Source organism: Mauremys reevesii, linkage group 19 (assembly GCF_016161935.1).
Source record: "Mauremys reevesii isolate NIE-2019 linkage group 19, ASM1616193v1, whole genome shotgun sequence".
Taxonomy (NCBI): Eukaryota; Metazoa; Chordata; order Testudines; family Geoemydidae; genus Mauremys; species Mauremys reevesii.
The window spans coordinates 12,784,351-12,809,392 of NC_052641.1; the positions used below are offsets into that span (position 1 = coordinate 12,784,351).

General features: G+C 45.6%; 1 protein-coding gene and 1 long non-coding RNA gene across 28 annotated transcripts in view; one reads left to right on the forward strand and one right to left on the reverse strand.

Annotated features, from left to right (window-relative positions):
- Positions 1–25,042, forward strand: part of LOC120386909 (collagen alpha-1(XXVII) chain B-like) — a 278,660-nt gene that overhangs the window by 218,209 nt on the left and 35,409 nt on the right. For all 27 annotated transcript variants that reach the window (XM_039506933.1, XM_039506934.1, XM_039506924.1 and 24 more), the window contains 4 exons: positions 3,045–3,098; positions 5,742–5,795; positions 7,195–7,248; positions 11,039–11,146. In XM_039506933.1, the coding sequence (XP_039362867.1) occupies positions 3,045–3,098; positions 5,742–5,795; positions 7,195–7,248; positions 11,039–11,146 (270 nt within the window). The remainder of the gene's footprint in view (positions 1–3,044; positions 3,099–5,741; positions 5,796–7,194; positions 7,249–11,038; positions 11,147–25,042) is intronic.
- The window catches only part of LOC120386915, a 34,406-nt gene continuing 31,295 nt past the window's right edge, over positions 21,932–25,042 (reverse strand). Inside the window, exon 3 of the long non-coding RNA XR_005589979.1 lies at positions 21,932–22,602. This is a non-coding gene — a long non-coding RNA (uncharacterized LOC120386915). The remainder of the gene's footprint in view (positions 22,603–25,042) is intronic.

Below are 25,042 nucleotides of genomic sequence, written 5' to 3' on the forward strand. Positions count from 1 at the left end.
TGCTTTCGTCTCTACAGTACACCCCTCTTCTGCCCTATTCCCCCCCTCACTCACCTAGACCTGCACAGCTGAGCGAGGGGCAGTCTGGCTTGGTCTGTCTTCAGAAACTCTTGAGGGAAAAGGGCAATGGAGGTTTCTGTGTCTTACAAGTTTTAATGTCAGCATTAAGAGTGCAAGAGAAAAGTTACAAATATAGACTCCATCTACAGTCCAGACAGAACCATATTGGGCTGAACCAGGCTCTGACCTGGTTACAGATGATGCAGTTCAACACATCCACACACCACCATTTATCCCTGCATCAGGGTTTGTCAACCTGCCCATATCTTCCACCCTACAGATCCTAGAGCATTCTGAGAAAATCTAGGCAGCTAACCCACAGAGCCTCACCTTGGCACCAATAGTTAGGCATTTTTCCCCAGGATGCAATGCGTTTTGGCCTGGCCTCCCGCCCAGAGACCTGGGAGGCAGGAGGTTGGCTAACCCTGTTACACAGATGGGCAGTCTCACCTACACAGCAGAAGGAGCATTTTAAAGCTGGCTGGACTCTGAGAATTGTCACAACCCCATTCACAAGCAGGGTCAAACATGGTACCCACCCACGCGTTAGGAACCACGGTCCATAGCCTCAAAGGCATTTATGCATCTAACTCCCATTGAAATAAGTGGAAGTCGGGCACCTAACTCCCTTTGAGTATCTGGGCCCATATTTTAACTCTGTTGTGTTTAGAATAATCTATGTTACAAACTCAGTAAAAATCTATCGTGAAGAAGGCCCCAAGTCTCTTTCCCTCCTACCCTCAGTTGCTACTGTCTCTGGCTGGCAATCATATTATTCAGCCCTGTATTGATATATTCTGATTGTCAAACCCAGTCTCGCCACTGTCCAGGTGAGTGGGTGGAAGAAATGCCTTTGCTTTAGTACCCCATGCTTTTTGCATCATTGTTACTATTAGGCAAAAGTGACGCTTTGCAACAAAATGAAAGGAATAGTTACTGATTTTCTGTGCCCAGGTTTAGGAGCACAGGAGGGCAGAAGCTTACTCAATAGAGTTTCCTCTAACCCTTCAAGCACCTGGAGACTCTCCTTCAATTCTTACCATCACAGCCGATCACCACAGACTAGGTCACCCACTTTTAGCTCCTTTCAGTGTGTCTGAGATGGTAATATAGTCAAGATGTTCACTTGGTCTCAAAAGTAGCAGCTAAGGTACCTTTTAATACAACCCACTGCAAAATTTATGAGTCATGAGATTTTCCAGTCTCCTGCCTGCTAGACTGGATGGAGTGAGCGCTTGGTGGTAAACCACACTAGGGATCTGGAAAGTTGGTAGGCTGCTACTGAGCTGCCCTGGGCCTTGCTTGTTCTGAAAGCACAGAGCTCCATATGTTGGGCTCGTGGAGGAGATACAGCCTTTCTCTTGCACTGGAACCATTGGAAAAACCCAGGCAGTATTTCTGCTTTCACTGGAACTTGCTTTTTCTCATGCATGACTTGCCCAGTTGTTCCAAAACCTAACAGGCACCCACTCACCGCTCCCTCCAGTTCGGAAAGCTGGAAACCTCCGAGAGCTCCTGCAATTACGGGCTCTTGTTTCCTTTATTCCTAGCTGCAGAGAAGAGGGAGATTGTGGTATGTGGTCTGGAAAGCTAATACAATAAATAAATAAAAACCCCTTCAAACCCAGCAAGATCAGCTTTGCTGTGTCACCTTTGGTCTTATTTAACGGAGTCCCACTGCCTGCGCTGGCAGGAAATCAATGCAAAAAATACAGTGCTTAAAGTTACCCTTTCCCCCAATCTCAGGTACCAGTGGGTGCTTCGTGCAATTGACCAGCCTAATACCTAGAGTAAGGGGCTAGACCCATCCTGAAAGGGTCATGGGGAGAGAGCACAAGGACAAGTGGTCTCTCACATACCCCACTCCATCCCTACTCTTCATCGCTTTCCAGTGACAGTTTAATCTTTCAAGGCTCACTGGGAGAAGCTGGTTCAATTGTACCCTCACGCGCCAATAAGGGGCCTATTATCCTGTCCCCCAGCTCCTTTGTTTCATCTAATACAATTTTTAAAATGTACAGTTTAATAATCATGATCATTTAATGATCACAGAGCCAGAGAAAAAGGGGTGGATGCAAAGGTCAGATCTGAATTTATGCAAAATTATTCAAGGGAGTTTGGACCTAGGATTCCAGCTCAGCCCACCTGTAGTACACAGCTGCTGTTTTTAATTCCCTTTCCTCTGCGAGCTAGCTGCCCATGGGTGTCCTCATGATACAGATGGGAATGGCACTTTATGGACAAATAGGAGACCCGATCCCTGCCCCACAGACTTGTATAGTTAAAGTGGCACAACACCTCCCCTCACCAGTGTGGATGCAGTTGTCCCAGTATAAATGTGCTTATACTGGAATAGCTATTCCTGTAGGGGGATAAGCTCCACCTGTATAAGGTTCCTTAATACTGATAGAATTGCATCCACATTGGGAGTTGACCATAACTGAAATAGTTACACCAGTACAAAACCTGGGCATATACCAGGCCTTGGAATCTGAATTAGAGGCAGAACCAAGTGATAGATAAGGGGTCAGAGAAGGGAAAGTATTAAGTGGTTGAAGTTATTTGGGACTCATTGTGTTAATGTCTTTATTTAACCCTTTTATGCTGATTTTAAGTATTTTGTGCTCTTTTTCCTTCCTTTTTTTCTTTTAACTGGCGTGGGGTAGAGATCCGCACTGGGAACCCAAAGCCTGGAAGAGTTCGAGTGAGGGAGTTAGAGTGAGGCTGCCTGGCAAACAGGGACAGAGAGTTCGGTGCAGGCTTGGGGAAGGGAAAGAAAGGTGTGAGAGAAAACAAAAGGCCCTTGTGGGAGCGGGACACAGAGAGGTTCTTGACCTTTTCTTTGGCTCTGTGTACCCTGAGCCAGCTCCAGGGAGGTAATTACGCTGCAACCAGGGCTCCTCTGTCCCCAAAGTGCTCTGGTAAAGGAATTTCGTCTTTGATCTTGCTCTGTATGGCGTAACAATGGCCTTTTTTCCCCCCAGGGACCTCCTGGCTCAATGGGACAACCTGGCCTTCCAGGTGAACCTGGCATGAAGGTAAGAAAAACACTTAATGCAAGTTCTTTGTCAGAGCGGAGAGATAACAGAAACTTTTGTTCCTATCAAGAGTCTGCTGTTACAGCAGAGCCCCAGAGGACCCTGGCAGTGCTCCTGAACAAGGTATCCTGTGACGAGGCCTAGTTACAATGGGAAGGTCAGACGGCTAAAGATAGATACTATAGATAGGTGTATTCAGGGAGGGGAGCAGCTGGGTAACCCCACATCAGCTGCTCTTTACATGTTTCTCAGCCACAGAGCTCTCTAGTGACACAGTTCAGGGGAGGAGAACACTTTAGCCCTTTGGTTATACAATTCCAGTGCCTCAAGTCCCCTGTGTGGGCCGCTAGAGATCTCAGGTAAAGAGGCTCAAATGCAGGAAGCTTCAGCCTCTGTTTTGGGCATGCAGGGAAACAAAGGAAGGGAAACCAGACGTGAGAGCCCAAGAAAGGGTCTCTGTAAAAACCCAGCTAGATCTACATAATCCAGTCGCCGATTCACAGGCAGGAGCTGGGCTGAGGCATTGATACAAAACCTGCAAAAGGATCCCCAGGTGACCCAGAGTCGGGATGTAACCTAGTCTGGAAACAAGAACTGTCTCTGTATGGGAGAGCCCAGGAATATAAATGCCTTAAAACAAGCCCTCCCCCCATGGGGTACCCAATGCTGGGCTTAAGATGATGAGTGTCTGAAATGCGGGCTGGATTCTGCTAATGCTGATATGGAGTTCTCTCTCTTTAAAAAAAAAAATTACTGCTCTGCAAGAATTTAAATATAGCCTCTCCATGCCCACACATCAATTAACTAGCTGTCATTTTTAATCAATACAGCACAAGGCACAGTGCCAGGTGCAGTGTCACAGAGCTGTGAATGCACCTTCTCTCCTGGATGAGGAGGAGTGTAATTTTTCTCTCTTTATTTGAATAAGATCTCTCTACAAGTTTTCCATTCTCCATTTCAGTTTCGAAGGATTGCCACTGTGCCAGGGAGCTTTGAACAGCCTGCATTTTGGGATTAAATGCTATTTCCTCTTTGCCAGTCTTCCCCCACCCCTATTCCTTGCCAGGTTTTCTTTGGCAAATCTTCTGACAAATCACTCGAGCAACTGTGTCTTTGGAGTCCTGGTACTCCTCTAACATTTCAGCTATGCCGCCTCTGCCTGCCACTCAGCTCCCTAATTACCTTGCCCAGGAACAGAATACCATTGATCCGCTCAGGTTACCGGCACCCCCCACTGCAGGATTTACAGGAGCAGCTCTTCTCTGGCTCCCATCGCAAGCAGGAAGGCGGGCGATGCATGTATTCTCTGGACAGGCTGCCTCAGCTGAGTCAGGCTGATGAGGAGCATTGGCTGAGCTTGAATGTATTGTCTGAAATGGTGGTTCCTGAGAGCAGGTTTTTGAATGCCTGGATAATATCCTAGTACCTGACCCAGATTGAGAGATGGGAAGGAAGGAGAGTAGCATGCTGATAATGCAGAGATGCTGACAGCTCCCACTTAGCCACTTTCAGTGCAATGAGTCCTTGCATTGGTTCAGAGCATGAGAGATTCTGGTTGCTCCCTCTCCAACCTTGGAGGTATTTAGCTGTTCTAGGAATCTCCAAGCAGTAGTTGCTCCCTTGGTAAACATTCAAGGACTCTCTGAGCAGTCGTTGCATACAGTTGTATAATCTAAAGCTGTAGGGTGGCGAAGGAGGAGCACACCACTAGGATACAGTTGCATCCTTGGCCAAAATTTCTTACACCTTCCACATCCCTTACTGTTGTGGTTGAATGCTGGCCTCTCCAGAAGCAGCTGTATCTCAGTGGGGTCATGTGCTTTTATAGCTCAAAAATGACTCTGTAGTGAAAGGCATTCTGTAAACATAATACTATGTCACTGGCAGCAATATCGATTTTTAACTTTTAGAACAATGCTTGGAGTTTGAGTGAGGTGAATGGGCTGGGGAAGGAAATGAACATTTCCTGCACATTGCTCATTGCAAAACAGACAAATTGATATGGAACTAATGTCCCACAGCTGCTAACTGCATCCTCCTTATACTTAGCACTTCACCAACATATATCAACATAACTGCCAGCTCCAATACTATGTCCAGTTCGCTCCTTTCTATGCTGTCCATAATCTAGATACTGCTCAGCACCCCTCAGTCATGCCAAAGATCATACTGCTGTTTGCTGGGACGTGTCCGCTCTCCTCCTCATCACTCCAGCTACACATTTGTTATGAGCACTATTATGCCTTGGGTCCTGGTGGTGTTGCTTTCCCGATAAGATAGCATGAAATCATTTCCTGCTGTAAGGTTCACGGCTAATTCCCTTTGGTTCAGTCTTTGCAAGCATCCACCACTGATTTTTGAAACCTGCAAGTCACTGCTGATTCTTTGGCCTATTGTATATCAGTCAGATTCGCCCCATAAGGTGCATGCCCTCTTAGAGCTTGCTGTTGGGGTGATGCTGGGTACCTGATTAATCTCTGGGTGCGAGGATGGTTCTGAGACAGACATCCATGTTTGAACAGGGCCAGATAAAGGAAGAATCAAAATGCAGGAAGAAATGAGGGGGAGAGGGAGGGGAGAAATCATCTTCATCCTATGCATTGAACACTGTCACCAGCTTGAGTCTGTGCCTCTGTGTTTTAGGGTGATCTTGGACAGCTGGGCGTCCCAGGAGAACAAGGCCTCATTGGTCAAAGAGTAAGTAGAGTTAATTTCATATTGGAGTCCTCTTCGTTACATGTATGTGGATGGCTAAGCAGATAAATTGTGGCTTCTCGACCTAACTGGGTGTATAAATGGACAATGCACTGCTCCCTCAGCATGGAGAGGGTAAACTTCCAGCCTTTGGAAGGGCCATTGTGTATCTGCAGTGACTGAGCGGATAGCAGCCTGGGGCAGCCGATCATGGATTCGGGTCTTACTCTGGGACTTGTGAGCGTGTGGGCGTGGCATGGCAGGAGGGTGAATGTGGTACTGTAAAAGGAAGGATAGCACTGGGGTTAAGGCACTGTCCTGGGACTCAGGAGCTCTGGGTTCAATTCCCAGCTTGGCTATGGACTTAGTTGGGTATTTAATCCTTCTGTGTCTCAGATCCTGGTCTGCAAAATGGGGGAAATACTAACCTCCCTTCCAGGGGTGTTATGAGCATAAGTTCATCAGTGTGCATGAGTTACTCTGATACCACAGTGACAGGGGCTGGATAAGGACTGAGATCAGTTGCCTGTTTGAGAGATGTCCAGATGAAACTGAAAGATCACAAAGGACTTTTTTTTTGATTAGGTAGAGGATTAGCCCAATATCCTGGCCATTTAGTCTCACAATAAAACCAGATAGCTGCATGTGAGCTACCAATGAGCCCCACTTGCCCACAGGGTGACGACACAACTGGACATGCTACTTTGCAAAGTGCTTTAAAGTTCCTTTCAGTATGAATATGAAAGTGGCTGTGTAAAAACAAGCCTATTCTGTTCACAAGTTCTCCACGACTTGGGTATGTGTAACCTAGAAGTGGCAGGAAAGGACTCTCGCTGAAGGCCAGCGTTAACAAGGAAAACACTGGGTACAGTATGCGTAAGTGGGGAGGGAGCCAGAGCTGGGATGAATGCAGAGATTGAACCAGAAGCGTGTTTCTTGTCCCTTGATCTCCAGACTGAGGTCAGTTGTTAGAGCAATATGGAGACGCCCAAGGTTGCATGAACACAGAGACTGAATTCCCTGCTCCGCCCAGGGGAGAGAGGATTTCCCATGGGTCAGAGTTGGGGACTGTTGAAGGAAAGCCTGGAACAGAATGAAGAAAGGAGCTGTTCTCTCACTCCAGTGGGGGCTTGTACCTCTTGATCAATTTTGAGATACCAAGCAGGATGGGGCAACTTCATAGCCTAGTCCTAAAAGATGGTGATATAAACAAAGCATATTGGCCCACGTGTGGCAGTATAGATCTCCACCCTACACCAAGAATATCAGCACTGGAAACCCTCAACATTCAGCTCACATTTTGCAAGGGGAAATCACTCCTCCTCTGAAGGGTGTTGGCTGCAAAAAGCATGAGAAAAGGGGAAGAGACTGTCCTAAGTCTGTTTGTCTATCTCTCTTGCAGGGAGAGCCAGGCCTGGTAGGGGACAGCGGCCCATTTGGGCCAGACGGAGCTAAGGTAAAGGTTCTGTGTGGTTTTTTGTTGGGTAGGTTTTCTTCTCACAAATTTAGCCACTTTCAGACCATGCTCCTTCCCCCTCTGCAGACAGGCAAGGGAAGCAAGTATTGTCACACAAGCTACCCTGGTCATCTGACCCCAGACTCCTTTCCCGTCCCCTATGTTCAACAATCCTCTGCCCTACCCCACACAGTGGCTACAGTAGGAGGAACAATCCCAGCATTACCCTGGGGGTTCCCAGGCAGTATCTCTCATCTCTTTGTATCAACTTCCAGGTTCATTTTGCTGCTTAGTGGCCCCATGTGACATTCCCCACTTCCAGATTAGGGTTTGTATCAATGAGCTGTAACCTCCTTGGTCCAAGGACTCTCGGAGCTTGTCATTGTATCTCCGCAATCAGATGCCTTTCTCCCAGACTGCGTATCTGTTCAGCTGGTAGTGGGAACTAGTTCCCAATGCCATGTGCACTCCAGGCTCTGTTTATCCTGGAAGCTGTAAGGATCACCTCTGTAGATGCTTTTAGCCAAGCTTGAGACTAACCATTAACTACATGATAGCATAATGCTCCGCTGTCTAACTAGGCTTTTCTATATTGTGGCCTCTTTTCATCCACCCCATGTGGGGTGGTAAACAGACTCCACAACATTTCTGGCTCCCACCAGTTCCTTCCATCCCGCCCTCTCCCTTTCTGCACAGACTTACCTGCAATCCAGACTGTGGGACATAAACCACACCTTCTTCCCTTGCCATCCAACCTGAGGTGGGAAGAAATGTAAAGAGATTTTTTATTTATTCCGTTAGAGATGCCGTCTTGAGCCAGAAGTCAACTGGGTCTTGAAAAAACCTTTTATGCTTCTTGTTTGGTCAAAGATTCCAATAGCTCCACAGCAGTCTTAGGAGTCTTCCAGGGCATCTCCTTTGCCTCCTTTAAATCCCCACGTGCTCTTGTGTAAGCAATCCTTAAACCTGCATCCTTCACTGCCCCTTTCAAGTGGATGCTTCATAGAATCATAGACTTTAAGGTCAGAAGGGACCATTATGATCAACCATCAGACCTTCATAGTGTTTCTCTGGCCTCTAGCTTTTCTTCCCCATTGATATAGTTTTCATTTAACCATTCCTGAACTATGGTAGCATTTGTGTCGTACACACTAATACAATGGCTCTTTGTCCCCTTCCAGTGGCTAGGACACATAAAGAGGTTTATGAGTCTGCTGAATTACTGATCCTTTAGCTTAAGCAGTAGAGGCTCTGCTCTGCTCTTAGCTCAAGAGATCCCAGGTTCAATCCCCAGAAATGTACTAACCTGGAGCATCATGACATTCCTATTACAACAGGATTGGGGTCCCATTGGGGACTGGGTGCTCTCACAAACACGCATGAAAAGAACTGCCCTGCAAAACTATTTACAACGTTTATCCTAACTGCAGGCAAGAACCTGAGAATCCCCCACAGAGTAAGTTAGATCTGTGCAATGTTCAGTGCTTTTAATCTTAAACACCTCCGTGCTAACATTTGTCTCTACAGCCTGAACAAAGCACTTACAGCTAGACAGTGGGTGTGGGTGACATTTTTCCCTGTACTCTTTCTTGCTATATTATACATTGTATCTGACCACACATCTGCCTCACACCAAATCGTTCCCTTCTTGACTCCTTTTCTATAATTTTTCCTTTCAATCCTGAAAGGTTCTTTGCTTCCTCTTGTTCACACAATGTCCCCTTGACTCTCAACAATAGCATCTCCATGGGGAACAGGTTCAACACTTGCTTTTTTCTGCTAGTGGGTTTCTTCACATCTCTTGTTGCTGGGGCAAAGCCCATAATCAGTCAGTCTGCCAGTGCTCTCTTCTGTCCAAAAATATGTCTTCCACATCTATGAATCCTAAGTGACAATGAAAGCTCCTTCCCTAGTTCCAGCTCTTTCCCCCTCTCTAGAAATGGAGCTACTGGCAGCCAACAGCATTTTAAGCACCATTATATGGCCAGATTTTATCAGATCTACCTGGCGTGGCATTTAAAACACTACCTGCCACAGGTGCCTTACGTGAACTAGGGCTCTAAGTACTGCAACCATTGGTAGAGCTGAACTTGCAGTAGCAAAACTTGGAATGGTATCCCTAGCCTCTGTTTGCCAGAAGCTGGGATTGGGTGACAGGGCATGGGATGATAACCTGTCTGTTCATTCCCTTTGGAGCACCTGCCATTGGCCACTGTTAGAGGCCAGGATACTGGGCTTGATGGACCTTTGGTCTGACCCAGTATGGCCATTCTTATGTTCTTATGATTGGGATAAAGTCTACTATAGGAAAAGCCTAATAGCATAAAGTTATCTCTCTTTTTTGGCATCCCCTTTTGGTTCTTCAGTTACACAGCAATCAATTGTACAGTTTAACTAATGAAAACAGCAAGCCAGAAGGACTGATTTTTCAAGACCAAACCTGTATAAAGCCTTGTTTACAAGAGATCCTTCGGGTTTCAAATCTCTAGCTGCATTCTTGGTGAACCTCAGGAACTTCTTACAGATTTCTATGAAGGTCCTGTTCTTCTTCAAAAACTGGTGGTCAACAACTTATTTTGTTTGTTTCAGTTTCTACAGATTCAATTCTTCCTTCCTTACAGATTTTCACCAGTCTGAAATTCCACAGGCAGATCTACAATTGTCCCAAAGCCCTCAACAGCCTCACAGCCCATATCACTATTTGCGAGTCCAGTAACAAGTCCCCCCCGCCCCTTCATTTCCTGGCGGGACCCCCAAATCCTTATTCATTGTTGCACTGTGTCGTTTCTCTTGCTGTTCCAAATCTGCAACCTTACCTTTGGATTGCAATCCCGATTTCTATCCTTGTGTAGCTTGTCCGTCTGCACAGGCCAACAGTTTCATGCCACGGAAAGTAAAACTGGCCAATCCCACAACAGAGTCTTGCGGTTTATTGCTTCATTCTAGTTAAAATATTTGCTGTGCTTCATTATTTTTGTTTATCATTGGATGTCAGATCAAACAGTCCTTCCTTATATGATTTTCTCGTGCCATCACTTGCTGCTTCATCTCCAAGTGGTCTTGAACACTTCCAGTTCCTCCCAACCCAAATGTTTCTCTGGATAATGGAACTGTTGCTATTCATTGCACAAATATTTGTTTAACCACAAAATGTAATAGGCATGATTCTGCTTTTACTAATGCAAGTGTAAATCAGGAGCAACTCTACCAAGGTCAGTTGGGTTACATGAATGTAAAACTGCTGTGAGAGCAGAATTGGGCCCTTTTTATTGTGCGTATAAAATACTATGCACCAATTGTGAGAATGGCAACTTGATGCAAGTTTTTGCATCTAGCGCTATAACTGCTGATCTTTCATGGGGGTACAATGCTGCTGCTCTGCAGTGTGTTAATTCAGGGTCTGGGGTGCTTCCCACAGCCTCTTCTGACAAAATACCCCTTCTGGGGCTTATAGATGAGTCAAAAGACTCTCTCTTTCAGATCTCAGCTGCCTGCCTCATATCCTTATCCCAGACCCAGGAGTTTCCATGTGGGAGATTTCTGCTCAGTTCATTGTGGGAGAAGCAAAAAGTTCAAACCATCCTCTCTTGTGGCTGAGGTCCTATCTCTCTGGCTAAGGGAGTTTTTTAAAATAACCTATTGCATTAAATGTCAAGTACTTTATGACTCAGCTTCCTTCTGTCTTTTTGCTTTCAGCCTCTGATCCTCTCTTTTTCTTTCTTCAAGAGTCATACACAATGATCTATGCTTTGTTGGTACTGAAAAGCAAACATACTCCACTCTTCTGCAGGGAGACAAAGGAGAGCAAGGCCCAGAAGGAGAGAGAGGAGAAAAAGGCACCGAAGGATTGAAGGGAAAAGAAGGGCCTCCTGGATATCCCGGAATCACAGGTGTCCGAGTGAGTTTGAGAAACCAGTTTGGCTGTCTTTGTCTGCCTGCCTGTCCTTGTGTTTCTTTCTGACAAGGTGATTAATGTTCCTCCCCAACAAATTGTGCTTGGGTCAATTGGTACATCTCAAGTAGTGAATTGTCCTTGGAATAAGTATTAGGCCAGCAGTCATTTCTGCACACTGGTGATATGTTTTCTCATGTGTTGGGTTTTGAATCTGCAATAATGTCCCTTTCCAAACTGAGTGGTGAAAGGCATTTGTGCAGGCAATCACTCTAAACATTTGCGCATGAAATGATTGCCATCTTGGTCATCAGTGGGGACTGAACCCAGGACCTGCCAGCACTACAAATATGATCCTCTATAACTTGAGCTAAAGACCTGAAATCAGTGGGAGGCTATTCAATGGGATTTGGATGAGGCGCTAAGCAGCTGTATCTGACAACATGTCCTTTGTGGATCAGATTGTGTGTGGGATCAGATGTATAGTGTGCACTAAGCAGTAGGTTACAAATGGACACGTTTAAGGGACAATCCTCTCTTCTGATAACCAGGAGCAGATCACTGCTGATTTATTAGAATCAGCTACCGCGCTTGCATTGTAGGTAATCTGAAAAGACAGGCTTCGGGGGGGCTCGTAATCAAGAGGGCAAGAGAAAACCCACATTGTGTGTTTTCAGGCCTCTGCTTTTTTAAGCCCAGCAGGAAATAACCACTGGCTTTCTTTTAGAAAGACAACTATCAGGAGCGTCCTGTCTTCATAGCCTGAAGGTGACAGTCAATTGCTGTAGATGCAGTACAATTGCAACAGGACACAGCACACATATTGCACCAAAGTCTATCAACAGCAAAGGAGCTATGACTGGAATTTCATCATAATATGCTAAATTAGTACCTAGAAAGGATCAAGCACCATTTGAGAAGAAAGTTGCCATGGAGTGTAATGGAATTTTCTATGGAACGTCCCATTGTCACTGTTTAGGGAAGGAAGTTTCCTTAAATATAAGGTGACCCAAAACTCTTAAAGTGTGTTAATAATGCAACTCCGGCACACGGGAGGAGTTAGGTCAATGGCTAGGGTGCTAGCCTGGGATTTGCAACCCAGGGTCATTTCTCTGCTCTGTCATAGACTTTCTGTTTGACTGTGGGCAAGTTAATCAGCATATGTCTACACGCCAAAAAAAAAAAAAAAAATCCTGCAGCAGCGAGTCAGAGTTGGGTCAACTGACCCAGGCTTGTGGGGCTTGCACTATGGGGCTAATAGCAGTAGCTTTGATATTCCTGTTCGGGTTCGAGCCTGGGCTCTGAGATGCCTCCCTTGCCAGATTTCAGAAACCCAGCATTAAACAGCTCAGAGGCTGCATGTTGGTCTCAGCTGATTTGCAACCGAAATCAGACCCTCTTGTTTAAAATGCAAAGGGGGGTTTGTCAACCAGACTCATAGTTAGAGTGAACTTTTCAGAGATCAAAGTCCTTTTGGGGAGCAGCAACTTCTGAATTATCTTTCCTTAAAAAGAGAGCCCAGCCCTTCTCAGTAATACTGTCGTTCCCAGTTGGTCTCTCTTGCTTAAACATAATGTAAATCTGGCTCTTTATGCAGCCAGAAAGTATATTTCATAGTGTTGGATCCATCACTCACCACGCCTCTCTACCGAGCTGGGACTCCTGTAGGTATGTGATCATGTTCTTAGCTGTGGAAAGAATTGAGGGCTGAGTATCTGAAGACTGTTCCTGTAATCCCTCCATAAGAGGATAGGAGGAAACTGTGGAGTCAGGTATCTATGATCTTGGATGGCTGCTGTCTTAACAGCTGTTGAAACGTGTTCTCCTTTCTCCTTCTATGTTTGAGGCGGGCTAAGAGACCAGCAGGAAGCAGATTGTTGCAGCGGGGTTGGAGGGTGGGGAAGGAAAGCAGGAATAGCCTGGATTTATGTTAATAGTTTGTATTGAGGTTGGGGGTTGGGCATTGTGTTGACTGGAAACTAGAAATATTGGCTTAATACCATGTTATTATACAGCACCATAAATATGCTGGATGCTTTACAGAAAAATAAGCCCACAGCCCTGCCCCAAAGAGCTTGCAGTCTAAACCCCTGATCTACAACAGATCCCTGCATCCACACTGAGCTCACTGCAGGAGTGGGTCCTGTGGGCTCCATCCTATGACCCCGACTCATCTGAGTAGTCTCAGGGCCAGGGTACTGTAAATCCACTGGCTACTAAGTTAAGACACAACCTGACAAGGGATGGTAAAAAATATTGCAGCACCCTTTGCAGCTGTGTGCAGGCACTGCTTATTGTTTAACTTTGCTTATTGCTTGCTGTGCTCTGTATTTTTGGCAGGTTTACTTTGTTTATATTGTGCATGCTTAAGAACCAACAAAAAATCACACAGGCTGTGTTAAGTTCTGCAGTATAACATATAGAATATAGCAGATTCCAGAGCTTGTTTTTTTGCCAAGTTGTGCCTGGGAACATGGTGCCTTTTTCTGTTTGTTTGGGGAGAGGGGTTTGGTTGGTTGGGGGTTTTGTTGTTGTTGTTTTAAGTCTGATACTACCAAAATGCCTGCTCAGGATCACTTTCTTTTGATTTTTTTATTAAGAACATTATATCGCCTTCTAATATATTTAATACACATTTCTGATAGCCTTATCTTTTAAAACCACATGGCTTTGTAACCAGCCCAAAATATGAAATCTCTTTGCCAGAATCTTAGCCCTTTCTGATTGCATAGGCTGATATTCCTGCACCCAATGGGGTAAGGTTAAAAATGGAGGTTCTCTGATGGACAGGAGAGCAGTTTTTCTTTTGCAACTTTATGTGCAAGCCTTTTGTATTAACTTCCCACCCAGAAAATGTATAGATACTATTAAGAGCCTCCTCAGCTCTCTGCCAAAATACCGTTTACAGAGCCAGAAATGTAAGTCACCAGAGAGAACTGTGGTCCAACTTCAAATCCTCTGCTTGAAAGGGGGAAATATAAACAAATCGCCTTCCACTGGGGGGAGATGTGACAAAAGCCACCTCAGCCACAGCCAGCTAAAAAATACTGGAATCAAAAGGACATTTGAAGGTTCTTATATAAAACCAATGAAAATTCCATCAGGAAAAGGTAACATAGGGGCAACTCCCGAGTCCTGGCTCAGGCAAATGGTCCCTGACAATTCCTTGAGAATTTTGCCTGCACAAGGACTGGATAAAAATTGAGTGAGATCCTCCAGATTTGGCCCATCTGCAGCATCATTTCATCCATATTCATCAAATAAGCTTCCTGGGTGAGGTGGGGGGAGACAATGTGTGTAATATACACACATCTATACATAATATGTGTGGTGTATTGTATAAACATATTGCAGGGGGCGGGTATGTTGCATGTATGAAGAGTGTGTATACATAACACACATGCACAAACACCCTTATGTGCATATAATATATGGTATGTATTGTATATGCATAGTGGGTATCCCAATTAATGTTCTAGATGTATGTTGTTATGTTAAACAGATCTTCATCCATAGCTGCTGCATCTTCAGCAGGATTCTACTGGGTTGTCAGGCAGTTGTCCCAACAATGTTTCAGCTCCATTGCAGTTCATACCTTTCATCCACAGTCTCCCATTTGGCCAGATTGAGAACGGTAGCTTCAGCACCAACGGTTACAAAAACTCTCAACAATCCTGGGTTTCATTTAGACAAATGAGGAGTTTTTCACTCCCCTTTCTCTTAACAAAAGAGATTCAGGAAACAATTAGGATCGGACCCTTACTCATGTTACCTGTGCCAGAAACTTGAGACACAGCTGGGACTGGGCACTCTTTAAACTTTTCCTGATATTAGCGGTGGTTGGTTCAGCTGTAATGTCTAATATAACTAAGTGACAAAACCCATCAGTAGCTCCTGTTTCCAGATAACTTTCTTTCAGATGATCAGTACGTATATTTTGATTTTTAGCTGGATTTGTAAAAGAACTCAACATTTCTATTTAACGAGCATTCTCAAGCAAATTTAGAAAATAAGGTTACTCACTGTTATCAGTGATCTGTTATTGATTTGTTTGTTTTTAACCCATATTAAAAAGTTTGTGCATGGATTCAGCCTTCCTCCCCACACATGCTGTTTTGCACGTGGCCTCAATCCTGATCCCGGAGGGACCACATACAGGGTTGAAAAAGGGATGTTGGTCTCTATGGGCCATGCAGTCCTCAGCCTCCCAGCTAAGATTGCAAACAAAGGGGATCCCTGAAGGTCAACCATGACGGTGAGTTCATAGATCTTAAGGCCAGAAGGAATCATTAGAGCACCTAGTGTGATCTGCTGCATCACACAGGTCATAGGCTTTCATCCAGTAATTCCTGCATCAAGCTCATGTCTTCTGATTGATCTAGGGGTTCTCAACCATTTTCTTTCGGAGCCTGCTATATGCTATAAAAACTCCACAACCGAGTGGGGGGTGGGACGGGAACTCTGGGCTTCAGCTGCAGGGGGGGCTTAGGAGCCCTGAGGGTTGGGGGCTCAAGACTTCTGCCCCATGGAACTGAGGGGGGATTGAGGCTTCTGCCCCATGAGGCGGCGTCTGTCGGGACTTGGGGGCTCTGGATTCGGGGCTTCAGCCCTGCAGGAGTGCCAGGGCTTGGGACTCCAAGCTTCAGCTGCCGGGCTCGGGGCTCCTAGTGGCTCTGCTTGGCAGACCCCCTGAAAAATGGCTCACAGACCCCCAGTTGAGAATCACTGATGTAGTGTATATTTTTAGAAAGTATCAGAGGGGTAGTCGTGTTAGTCTGGATTTGTAAAGAGCGACAGAGTGTCCTGTGGCACCTTATAGACTAACAGACGTATTGGAGCATGAGCTTTCATGGGTGACTATCCACTTCATCTGACGAAGTGGGTAGTCACCCACGAAAGCTTATGCTCCATGCTCCAATACGTCTGTTAGTCTATAAGGTGCCACAGCACTCTCTGTCGCTCTTTATAGAAAGACATCCAATCTTGATTTAAAGTTATTGTGTGGTGGACACTTATCCATTGGGAGCTGGACTGAGATGTCCCAAATTCATCTCAGGGAAGTCAAGTAACACCTTCCAGATATTAATAGCTTTTGGTCAGTTCATACTTTTTCAACATTATCTGTGTTCCCTGCCCGCCAAAGGGATTATAGATGAGATGTATTCCACCTTCCATGGCACTAACTTATCAGGTACCCTGCTTTATTGTAATGCCACCACCTACCCTTTCAGCCATTCCACCCAATTTTAGCCTTTCCTGGGACTGTATAAATAATGAACAAGTCAAGAAAAAATCAGAGCTGGGTGATAACATGACCCTGGGGACTCCAGCCACCTTCCACGTGAGTCCGTTTTCTGTCTTTAACTCTGCCTTGCTTTGTTTTTTCTGGATTTGTCCGGGGCTTGTTTTAGCAGTTTGCCTGTCTGAGCCTGTATTGCATTATGTCTGTTTTGGGTAGGAGGAGGAGGATTTTCACATAAATGAGGTCTGGATAATTAAGGATGGTCAGCACTTGTGTTCATGTCCTTGGTGTAACATCGTAGACACCTTTATACTAATTCTCAGGCTGCAGGCTGGGAAAGAAGGCCAATCAGCATCACTATAAAGGTAACAGTACCACGGCTGTTGTGTTGCATGGCTGCAGTCTGGGCTCCAAGCGGCCCAACTGGGGCCATGTAGTGGCCTTTCATTGCTGAAATCGCAGGTGAAAGGAGTGGGTGGAGTCTCAGTCTGGTGACTTGGGGAAGTTTGTCCACATCTCCAAACCAGTGGATATCAGCAAACAATCCTGGCTGCTGAGACAAGCCAAGCGTTGTGTTGAGCCCCAGACAACTGTGGCTGGTAGAAGGGCTTCAGGCAGTTGGAGGGGTGATGTTCATGCATCACTTGTCAGTTGGCCATTTTGTCCAATGAACTTCGGCTGCTACCAAAATCCCCGTCAGCTCCCTCCCTGGTACAGTCAGCCAGTTTGCTCCACTCCTCCCATTGATAGGGCTAGGCCAGCCAGCTCCACCCCCACTTCTCTGGCAGTCTCCAAGTCTGATCCTTTCCTCCCTGACAGCCCCAGCAGCTTCCCAACTCCAGACTTCCTCCCAGCAACCTTCCAGCTTCCCTCTTCCAAAGGCCCCAGCTCCCACCCCAGCAATTCTGCAGCTTTGTGTAGCACCAGGACTGTGAAGGATTGTACTACTGCACCCAGCAAGAAATCCCACCTGGCATCCCCCTGCAGATAGGGCACTTGTTTCTTTGCAATATTAGCTGGAGACGGTTAGTCCCTAGCACATTGAAACACAACCAAAAGCAGCAGCCAATGTACTCCTCTTAACTTAGATTTAGAAATTCAGGCAGGCTTACCCACTTCCCCTTGCCCTTGCTCTCTCGCTCATGTCAGTTTCTCCATAGTGGGGCCCCAGGCTGGTTTCTTATTTCCTCTATTGGGGACCTACTGGTTTTTGCTGACCTCACTGTAATGAGACTGACTCCTTTCTGGACTCAGTGATTTAACTCATGGCTCATCAATCATTCGGCTTAGTGAGATCCCTGGCTTGTTTGAGCTGCAAGAAACTGATACTGTATCTCTGTTCTCACACAGTTCATTAGACTTTGAACCTCTGCAGTTCAAAGGGTGGCTAGAGATGAGGGTCCCTGGTGACTGGTCCAAGTACAGTGATCAGGCTCTCTGAGCAGAGCAGATGCTGCAGGAATAGGGTCCAGAGTCGTTGTGTTCGATGCGCGAGTGAGGTAGGGAGAGAGCATCTCGGCAGCTAACAGAGAGGTAGGAGGATGGCATCGCACTGGGTTGAGGCACTTTGGTTGTCACTGCAAGAGGAGGGATGTGGTTTGCTGGTGTTTAGGGCAAGTTCACCTGCCATCTGTACATCTCAATTCCTGGAGCAGGGAATGACACTGCCCAGAGGGTAATGTGCAGTTCATCAGAATCCCTGTGGCTTGTTCAGTCCTTTTCCTTGTAACTGAGGATGGTCTGAACCAAAGGTTGAAGTCACCATTATATAACCAGGAACAGCAGCAGCTTGCCAGGTGTTGGACATGAGCAGCCAGCAGCTGAGAGCAACCCATCTCCTCTAATATGTTCCTATTTAAACCTCCTCTCTTTTCATTCTACGAAGAATCCAGCATTTCAGCCTCTTCCCTCTGAGAACAGCTAATCAGCTTGTGGCTGTGTGGAAGGGCCAAGCCAACTGGCAGGAGCCTGGTAGTGGATTTCCAGCTGCTCTCCAGCGCTGAGCACTGTGGTTTTCGTAATGTGCTGGTCTTTGTACAAGTTGGATATCTGATAGCAGGGGTTTTACAGTTCCAGGAAAGTAATTGTAGAGCCCATAGGTAATGAAATACAACATGATCTGAAACAAGAAAATCCCTCATTTTATGGCAAGACTGGGAGCTAAATCCTCACTTCTTTATATATATCTTCACATTGAACCTGAAATCACATCTGCGGTGTCATTTGCAGCCCACATCTGGGGTCACAACGCCCTTGAGCCAGACCCTCAGCTGGTGTAAATCAGCATAGCGCCATTACACCAGCTGAAAATCTGGCTCTGTACATCTTTGCTGCTGCTTGTCAGCATGGCACAGGGCATCTGCACAGCTGAGCAGACCAGAGCCACTCTAAGTACTGACAAATAGCTCTTTTTAGTTACTATATAGCATGACAAGGCCCAAGAGCCATCCAGGCATTCCAGAAACCGGGCACCTACCTCTCCCTGGCTAGACTTGGCACAAGTGTGTAGGACAGAGTAACAAACCGGGGCTGGGGACTGAAGGTATGATCAGTTTCTTGGTGGGAATACAGCAAACTCAACCCATTGCAGAGGGACAATGGAAAACCTATGTCCCGCTTAAGTCTTCTTTTGTAGCTTTAAGTGGGACTTAAATGGTGCATTGGTTTTGTTCCCAGCCTTCTGCATGAGGCTGAATTTCACTCTATAAGGATAGCCATTTGATCATCAGAAAGGGACAGATCTTTGAGCAGCAAGAGCTCATGCTGAGGGGGTTTGTCCCAAGATGAGGCTATTTTTCTGCTTATTTACTGGGTGTGTTAAACCATCTTGGTATCTTGTATCCATCAACTTCACACCCTCCAGAATAAAACCCCATGGAATAAACCTTGCTGGCTGAGAGGGATTTTCCACTTCTAAGCCACAGATTCACTCCAGCACATTTACAGACTAGACACGTGGCTGCCACAGGGTTCGCGGGGGGAGGGGTGTAAGGTGGAAGTTTCTCCTAGGGCACGAAACATCCTCGCACCCGCCCTGCACGGAGCCCTTACCGCAGGAAACATTTTGAGAACCATACAGTGAGGGATCAAAGCATTGGGAGGGAACTCTCTATTACCAACTGATCCACAAAATAGAAAACAGGGAGCACCATAGTGTAAAGGAGTACTGCTGAAACCACCACCTCCTTTAGACAGACTGCGGAGCAACTCACTCATGTCTAGCACTTTTCATCCATAGATTTCAAACCACTTTCCAAAGGCGGTCACTATCATATCCCCGTCTTAAAGATGGGGGAAGTGACTGCCACTAGTCTGCTCGGTGACCTTGGTCTCCTGAGTCCCAGTCAAGTACTCTATCCATTAGGTCAGACTGCCTCTTACGTGATATGCCTTGAAGCCTGTAAGTGTCATCACTGGATGGACGCAAAGCACCAAATACTGCCCCAATTCAGCAAAGACATTGGGAATTAAGTATATGCACTTAAATGCTTTGCTTTCAGTAGGGATGGTTTGCTGAACAGGGGCTATGCAGCTGCATCTTTAGGTGTGGTTGCAACTCACAGGCATCTCTCTCCCTCCCATTCTGCAAGCAGGGCTGCAACCCCCATGCAACTCCAAACTCTGCTGCAATGGCTCCTCTCTCAGTATTGCTGTAATAGCCAATGCATATCTTGAAGCAACAGCTTGACCTCTGAACTGGAACTGTAAACAGTCATTTTTAATGAACGTGTGGGTGGGTTTTTTTTGTGGAGGGGCTGTCTTGCTATTTTGGTATGTGTGACTCAGCCCATCAAATCTGCCTAGTGGAATCTAATGCCCTGCAAGCAGCAAGAGGCCTGTGATGATTCACAGAGTTTTCCTCCTCAGAAACCTGGAGCATTCCATCAGACACACATGGCTGCTGCTCACAAGGGGAGACTGCTCAGTGTTCTGCCGCAGAGAGGGGCTGATTGCCTCTTTCAATGAATTGGCCAGCTCTGCTTGGGCTTTTCCACTCTGAGAATCTTGCTCTGGGGGAGGAGGGCTGGTCCCAGCTGGTCTTCATTTACAGTTAATAGGAACTGAAAGGAGCCAGAATTTGAAATCAATCCTGTTTCCTTGGCACAGTCTCTTTCCTGACTCAGACTACGGAGACTCACTCTTTCTCTCTCTCCCTCTCATTACTCCAAGATTCCCACTCCTTATTGTGAGAGAGATTTCATTTCCCACCTCTACCACAACCTCAGGGCCTTCGTGTCCTTCCAAAGGAAGACTGTAACCCCTGCTGCTTGAAGGAATTTGACCTACACAGTTCTCACTGTAGAAAATGGGAGTCATGCTGCTAAAATGCTGTGTCTTGCCATCCCCCACTTTTGAAATAAGAGCTAGTTTGTATGGTGGTTCTGGAGATCCCTTGTATGAAAGCTTCACAGTTGAGCACTTAGTGATGCTTTGCACTTCTCCAGCTCTTTCCATCCAGCTGTTGACAAATATTAATCATGTCTCACTAGCCACCACCCTGTGAAGTAGCCAAGCATCACTATCCCCATTTTACAGCTGGGGAAACAGAAGTACAGAGAAGAGAAGTGACTTGCCCAAGCCACGCAGCCAGTCAGTGACAGAACTCAGACTAGAACCCAGGAGTTCTGCTACAAGTCTCTAGCACTGACCAACAGGCCACGTTTTCTTTTTACGACCCACGCTGTTGACCATGTAGATGCTTCCACAATAAATTCAGGAGTTACATGACAGCACTCTCAGTATAGAAGACCATCTCCTGCATTATGTTCTCTGTGACCTGGACTCAGTATGTCAAGCTGTGGAAGTCAACTCAAGAGGATGCCAGAATGGCAGCTTTTAGCCACAGCCTCCGAGTTTGAGCTTTAGCTCTTTTTATAAGATTCCCCGATCGTATTTTTCATTTAATCTCATCTATCTGGCTCTACCAGTGCTCTTCACCATGGGCAACGAGTCTCTTGCTGCTTCTCAATAGTCACAAATTCAGCCCTCTGAACCTTAAAGAACAGTTGCTTCTTGTTTTCTTTCCCTATATCCAGCCATGAGCTGCTCCTTCTCCAAACCACTGCTAGACAGAGAGGTTACAAAATGTGTTTCTTGTAAATCTGAAACATTTATGTCTTCAAGTGCCCAGCCCCAATAATCTCCTAATTTCCTGAATACTTGTGGACTGTCCTATATGGGGGGAAGGCTTCTCTTGATCAGTTTATTAAGTGAAGCTTCTCATATGGAGACCTTGCGGAGCAGTAGGAAATGATGGGGTGTTTTATCATTTTCCTTTATGAAAACTGGCCGGCCAAGCCCTCTCACAACATTGGATGGGTCATATTATGCTACCCTTATTGCACCTTTGGTTTCTTTCCTACCCGTTACTTCCTCTGAATCCATCCCCAGTTCCACTGGCCCATACTCCCCCCTTCTCCCCTCACTCTTTCCATCTCCACCAATACACATTTTGAATACAGCAATCACATGCCTTCTCTTTAACTGACGCATTTCTAATCAGAGGGAGTGATTTAATGGCTTCCATTCAATGAAGCCCCAAAGGCACTGGAATTACATTGATACTCAGTCATATTCCTGAGCAGGTTAAAGAGCAGTATTGGATCAAAATTGTGTCCATGGGCTTTACTAGGGTACATCACCCTTATAAGACTGCTTTTCAGGACCAGAGATAATATCCTTACAGTGCTTTCTTCCATCGCTGTGTTACATCGCCAGATGCATATTTCCTAACTTTTCCGGAAGTGCTGAGTACATCCAGCTGCCATTTCAAATTGGGTCAATTGGGTCATATCTTCATCAACTTCAGTAGAGTCATGCTGATTAACATCACCTGAGAAGCTGACCCACCTATGATTATTCTAGAAGTGGAGGCAAATCTAACCCCAATATCTGAACTCCAGCACACCTTTGGGAAGTTAGGATCCAGACTGGAACTTCGCTGTCCAGGTCTATTTGGCCTTTAATCAGTTTTAGAGTCTCCCATTCTTGGTAGCAGATCTTCGCTCCTTCTTTTAACATTTTAGTCTGCTGGGTTTTAGGGCTGTAATGTCGATCTCCATTGTGAATTATACAATGGGAGTGGCTTTTCCTCTGCCCCCAAAAACTGACAGATAGTGGACTAAAAAGAGCTGTTGCATAGGCTGTGTTCTCTCTCCTTGTCTAAGGATTCTTGTACCTGAATGGACTTCAGTCATTCCCACACATTTCCAGATACAGCCTGAAAATTAAAAAGTTAAATTAAGTGAATCCCAATTTTTCCTTCAGCCACTCAATGTGTTAATTCATACATTAAGCCATGTTATATACTTAAATGGGGGTAACAATGAAAGTTGCCCATAGGCGCAAGAAGAGCTGAGTCGGGCTGAAAATTGTAGGAACAGCTGGTGCACGCAGTGTGGTGTTCTGTCTTTGTACAGTGTAGGGATTCATGGAACTGGGTGGGCGTTAGTTATCAACAAAAGTTTCCCGATACATAAGATAAGCAACTGCTTCAAGTATCCATATGGAGCATGGAAACTATGCAATAAAACAACTCATATGCTCTTGAAACAAAGAGGTGGGGAAACCTACTGAGAAAAGTGATGGAGTGAGACCAGATGAAGAAATGACTGGACTTGTATACATCTTGGGAAATTACATCCATGTTTAGAAAACTAACTTTAATGTAGCTAGTGAGAGCTCAGTCACTGTGAAGAGTGATGAGGGGAGAGGACTTTTTTAAGAGTGTAAGAAACCCTTGGGCTCTGAAGTACAAGGCAGTGGGATTGAATAGCTCAAGGCATTTTGGAAAAGAACAAAATGTTTCTGATGAGATGAAGGACTTTGGTATAAAGGCAGGAAGGAGGAGCCCTAGACAAGAATACCTGCTTCCGCCTGTTAAGCAAGGTGGAGTTATTGTGCTAGGGTGAAAGTCAGCCCTGTGCAGGGGGCCGGCACAAAACCGGTGTGCCACTTAAGCCCTCAGACTAGAAGCTGCAGTGGGACATAAGTGGTTTGTGGACCTCTGCTGGGTGAATTCCAACCCTCGTCTATAGAATTGTGTGAGTGCCACCATCCTGGTGGTGTAGATATTTCACATAATTTTTTTTTGCACCCCTTTCAAATTTTGCTCTATTTGCATTCCATGCAAGAAACATGACTCTTCATTGCCAAAGCCTTCAGCAGCTGAAAACACCCCCATTTGCTGGAAAACTAGCCCCTGCCCCGCCCCCCACCCTTTGAAAAATATCCCAGACCTTTAGGGGAAAGAAAATGGGCTCTTTCTCAAGTTTGTAATGACATTTTCAAATGAGCAAACCAACAGATTGTAATTTCTGCTTTTCTAAAGCAAATATTTTTGTGCACCTAACACTGAATGGCTTTAATTTCAAAATGCTCCTTTCACAATGTCTTGTCACAAATACCATCATCTCCTAGAGGCGCTGGCATGCTGCAATTTTTTTTTACTGATCTGATAAAAGGTGCAGTGTATGAAAGGGATATTTCTATTTAGAAATAATCCCACTTGAGGAAGAACAATTGGAAAGGGGATTTGTTTTTTCAACAAGATGATGACCAAAAGTACCCTTCAAAAAGCTTACAAACTTTCTCAAAAAATAAAACTCACCAAGTGTGTAGTGCCTTAGCCATCAGATTCAGCAGATTTGGATCCAGTAAAAAGACCTTGGAGTGAATTATTTTTATTTATGGGCTTCTCTATGGTGCCCATCACTGTAGTGTTTGCTCTAGAGATCAGTAGCTAAAAGCACAGGAACTGGCAAAAATCTACCATGCTGGAGACTCTGGGTGGGATTCTGGCACCTTTGAGTTCAGCAGAACAAGGATTTTACCCTCTGTTTTCTCACATGGACAGACAGACAAACCCTGATTGTTTCCCCCCAAAGGAAGCATATTGGAAACCTTCAGATAACTGAGAGCTCTGGTTTTGCTGAGCTCCACGGGGTTCCTTCAGGCAGGGCTGTGATTAAGCCTATACGTGGTAGTAGGGCTCACCACTTGCTCTTTCATGCTGTCACCTTGCACTCCAGAGTCTAAACTTACTTTTTGCTTTAAAATGAAAATTCCTGGCTCTTATGGTTAAGGAGAGAGCCTCTAAAAAGTGAACTAAGTGTAAAAACAACCAAGAGACATCTGCAGAACCAAAAACAATAACTGAGAGGTGTGAACTGCCCCTTTCATTTCAGCAGGGGCCAGCTCAGATACCCAATGATAATACTTTTACATGTCAGCCTTGTGGACAGTTTCACGGCTCATGGAAGAAAGAAAGAGAGAATAATGTATGAAGATCAGCACAGTCTCCTGTGGGTGACATCTGGCTCATTTTGGCACCACCAGTGAAGGGGCTTGGGTGATACTGCCACTTTTTTCCCTTTCCCAATTAAGAAAGAGTCCAGCCCGAGGAGTTTAGCAGATCCCATGGACATCTGAGCTCCACCTACCCATAGCTATCTCAGCATAGACCCTTAGGGTGGATGCAGCATACACCAACAGAAGAAGGAGTTTTGCTGATGTAAGAACACCACACCTCCTTGAACGACATTAGCTATGCCAACAGAAGTGTGGTTATATCAGCATAACTGCATCTACATTGGAGGTTTTGTCAGAGGAGAGGGGGTTCCCACTCCTGATCAACACAGTTATGCTGGTATAAATTTGAA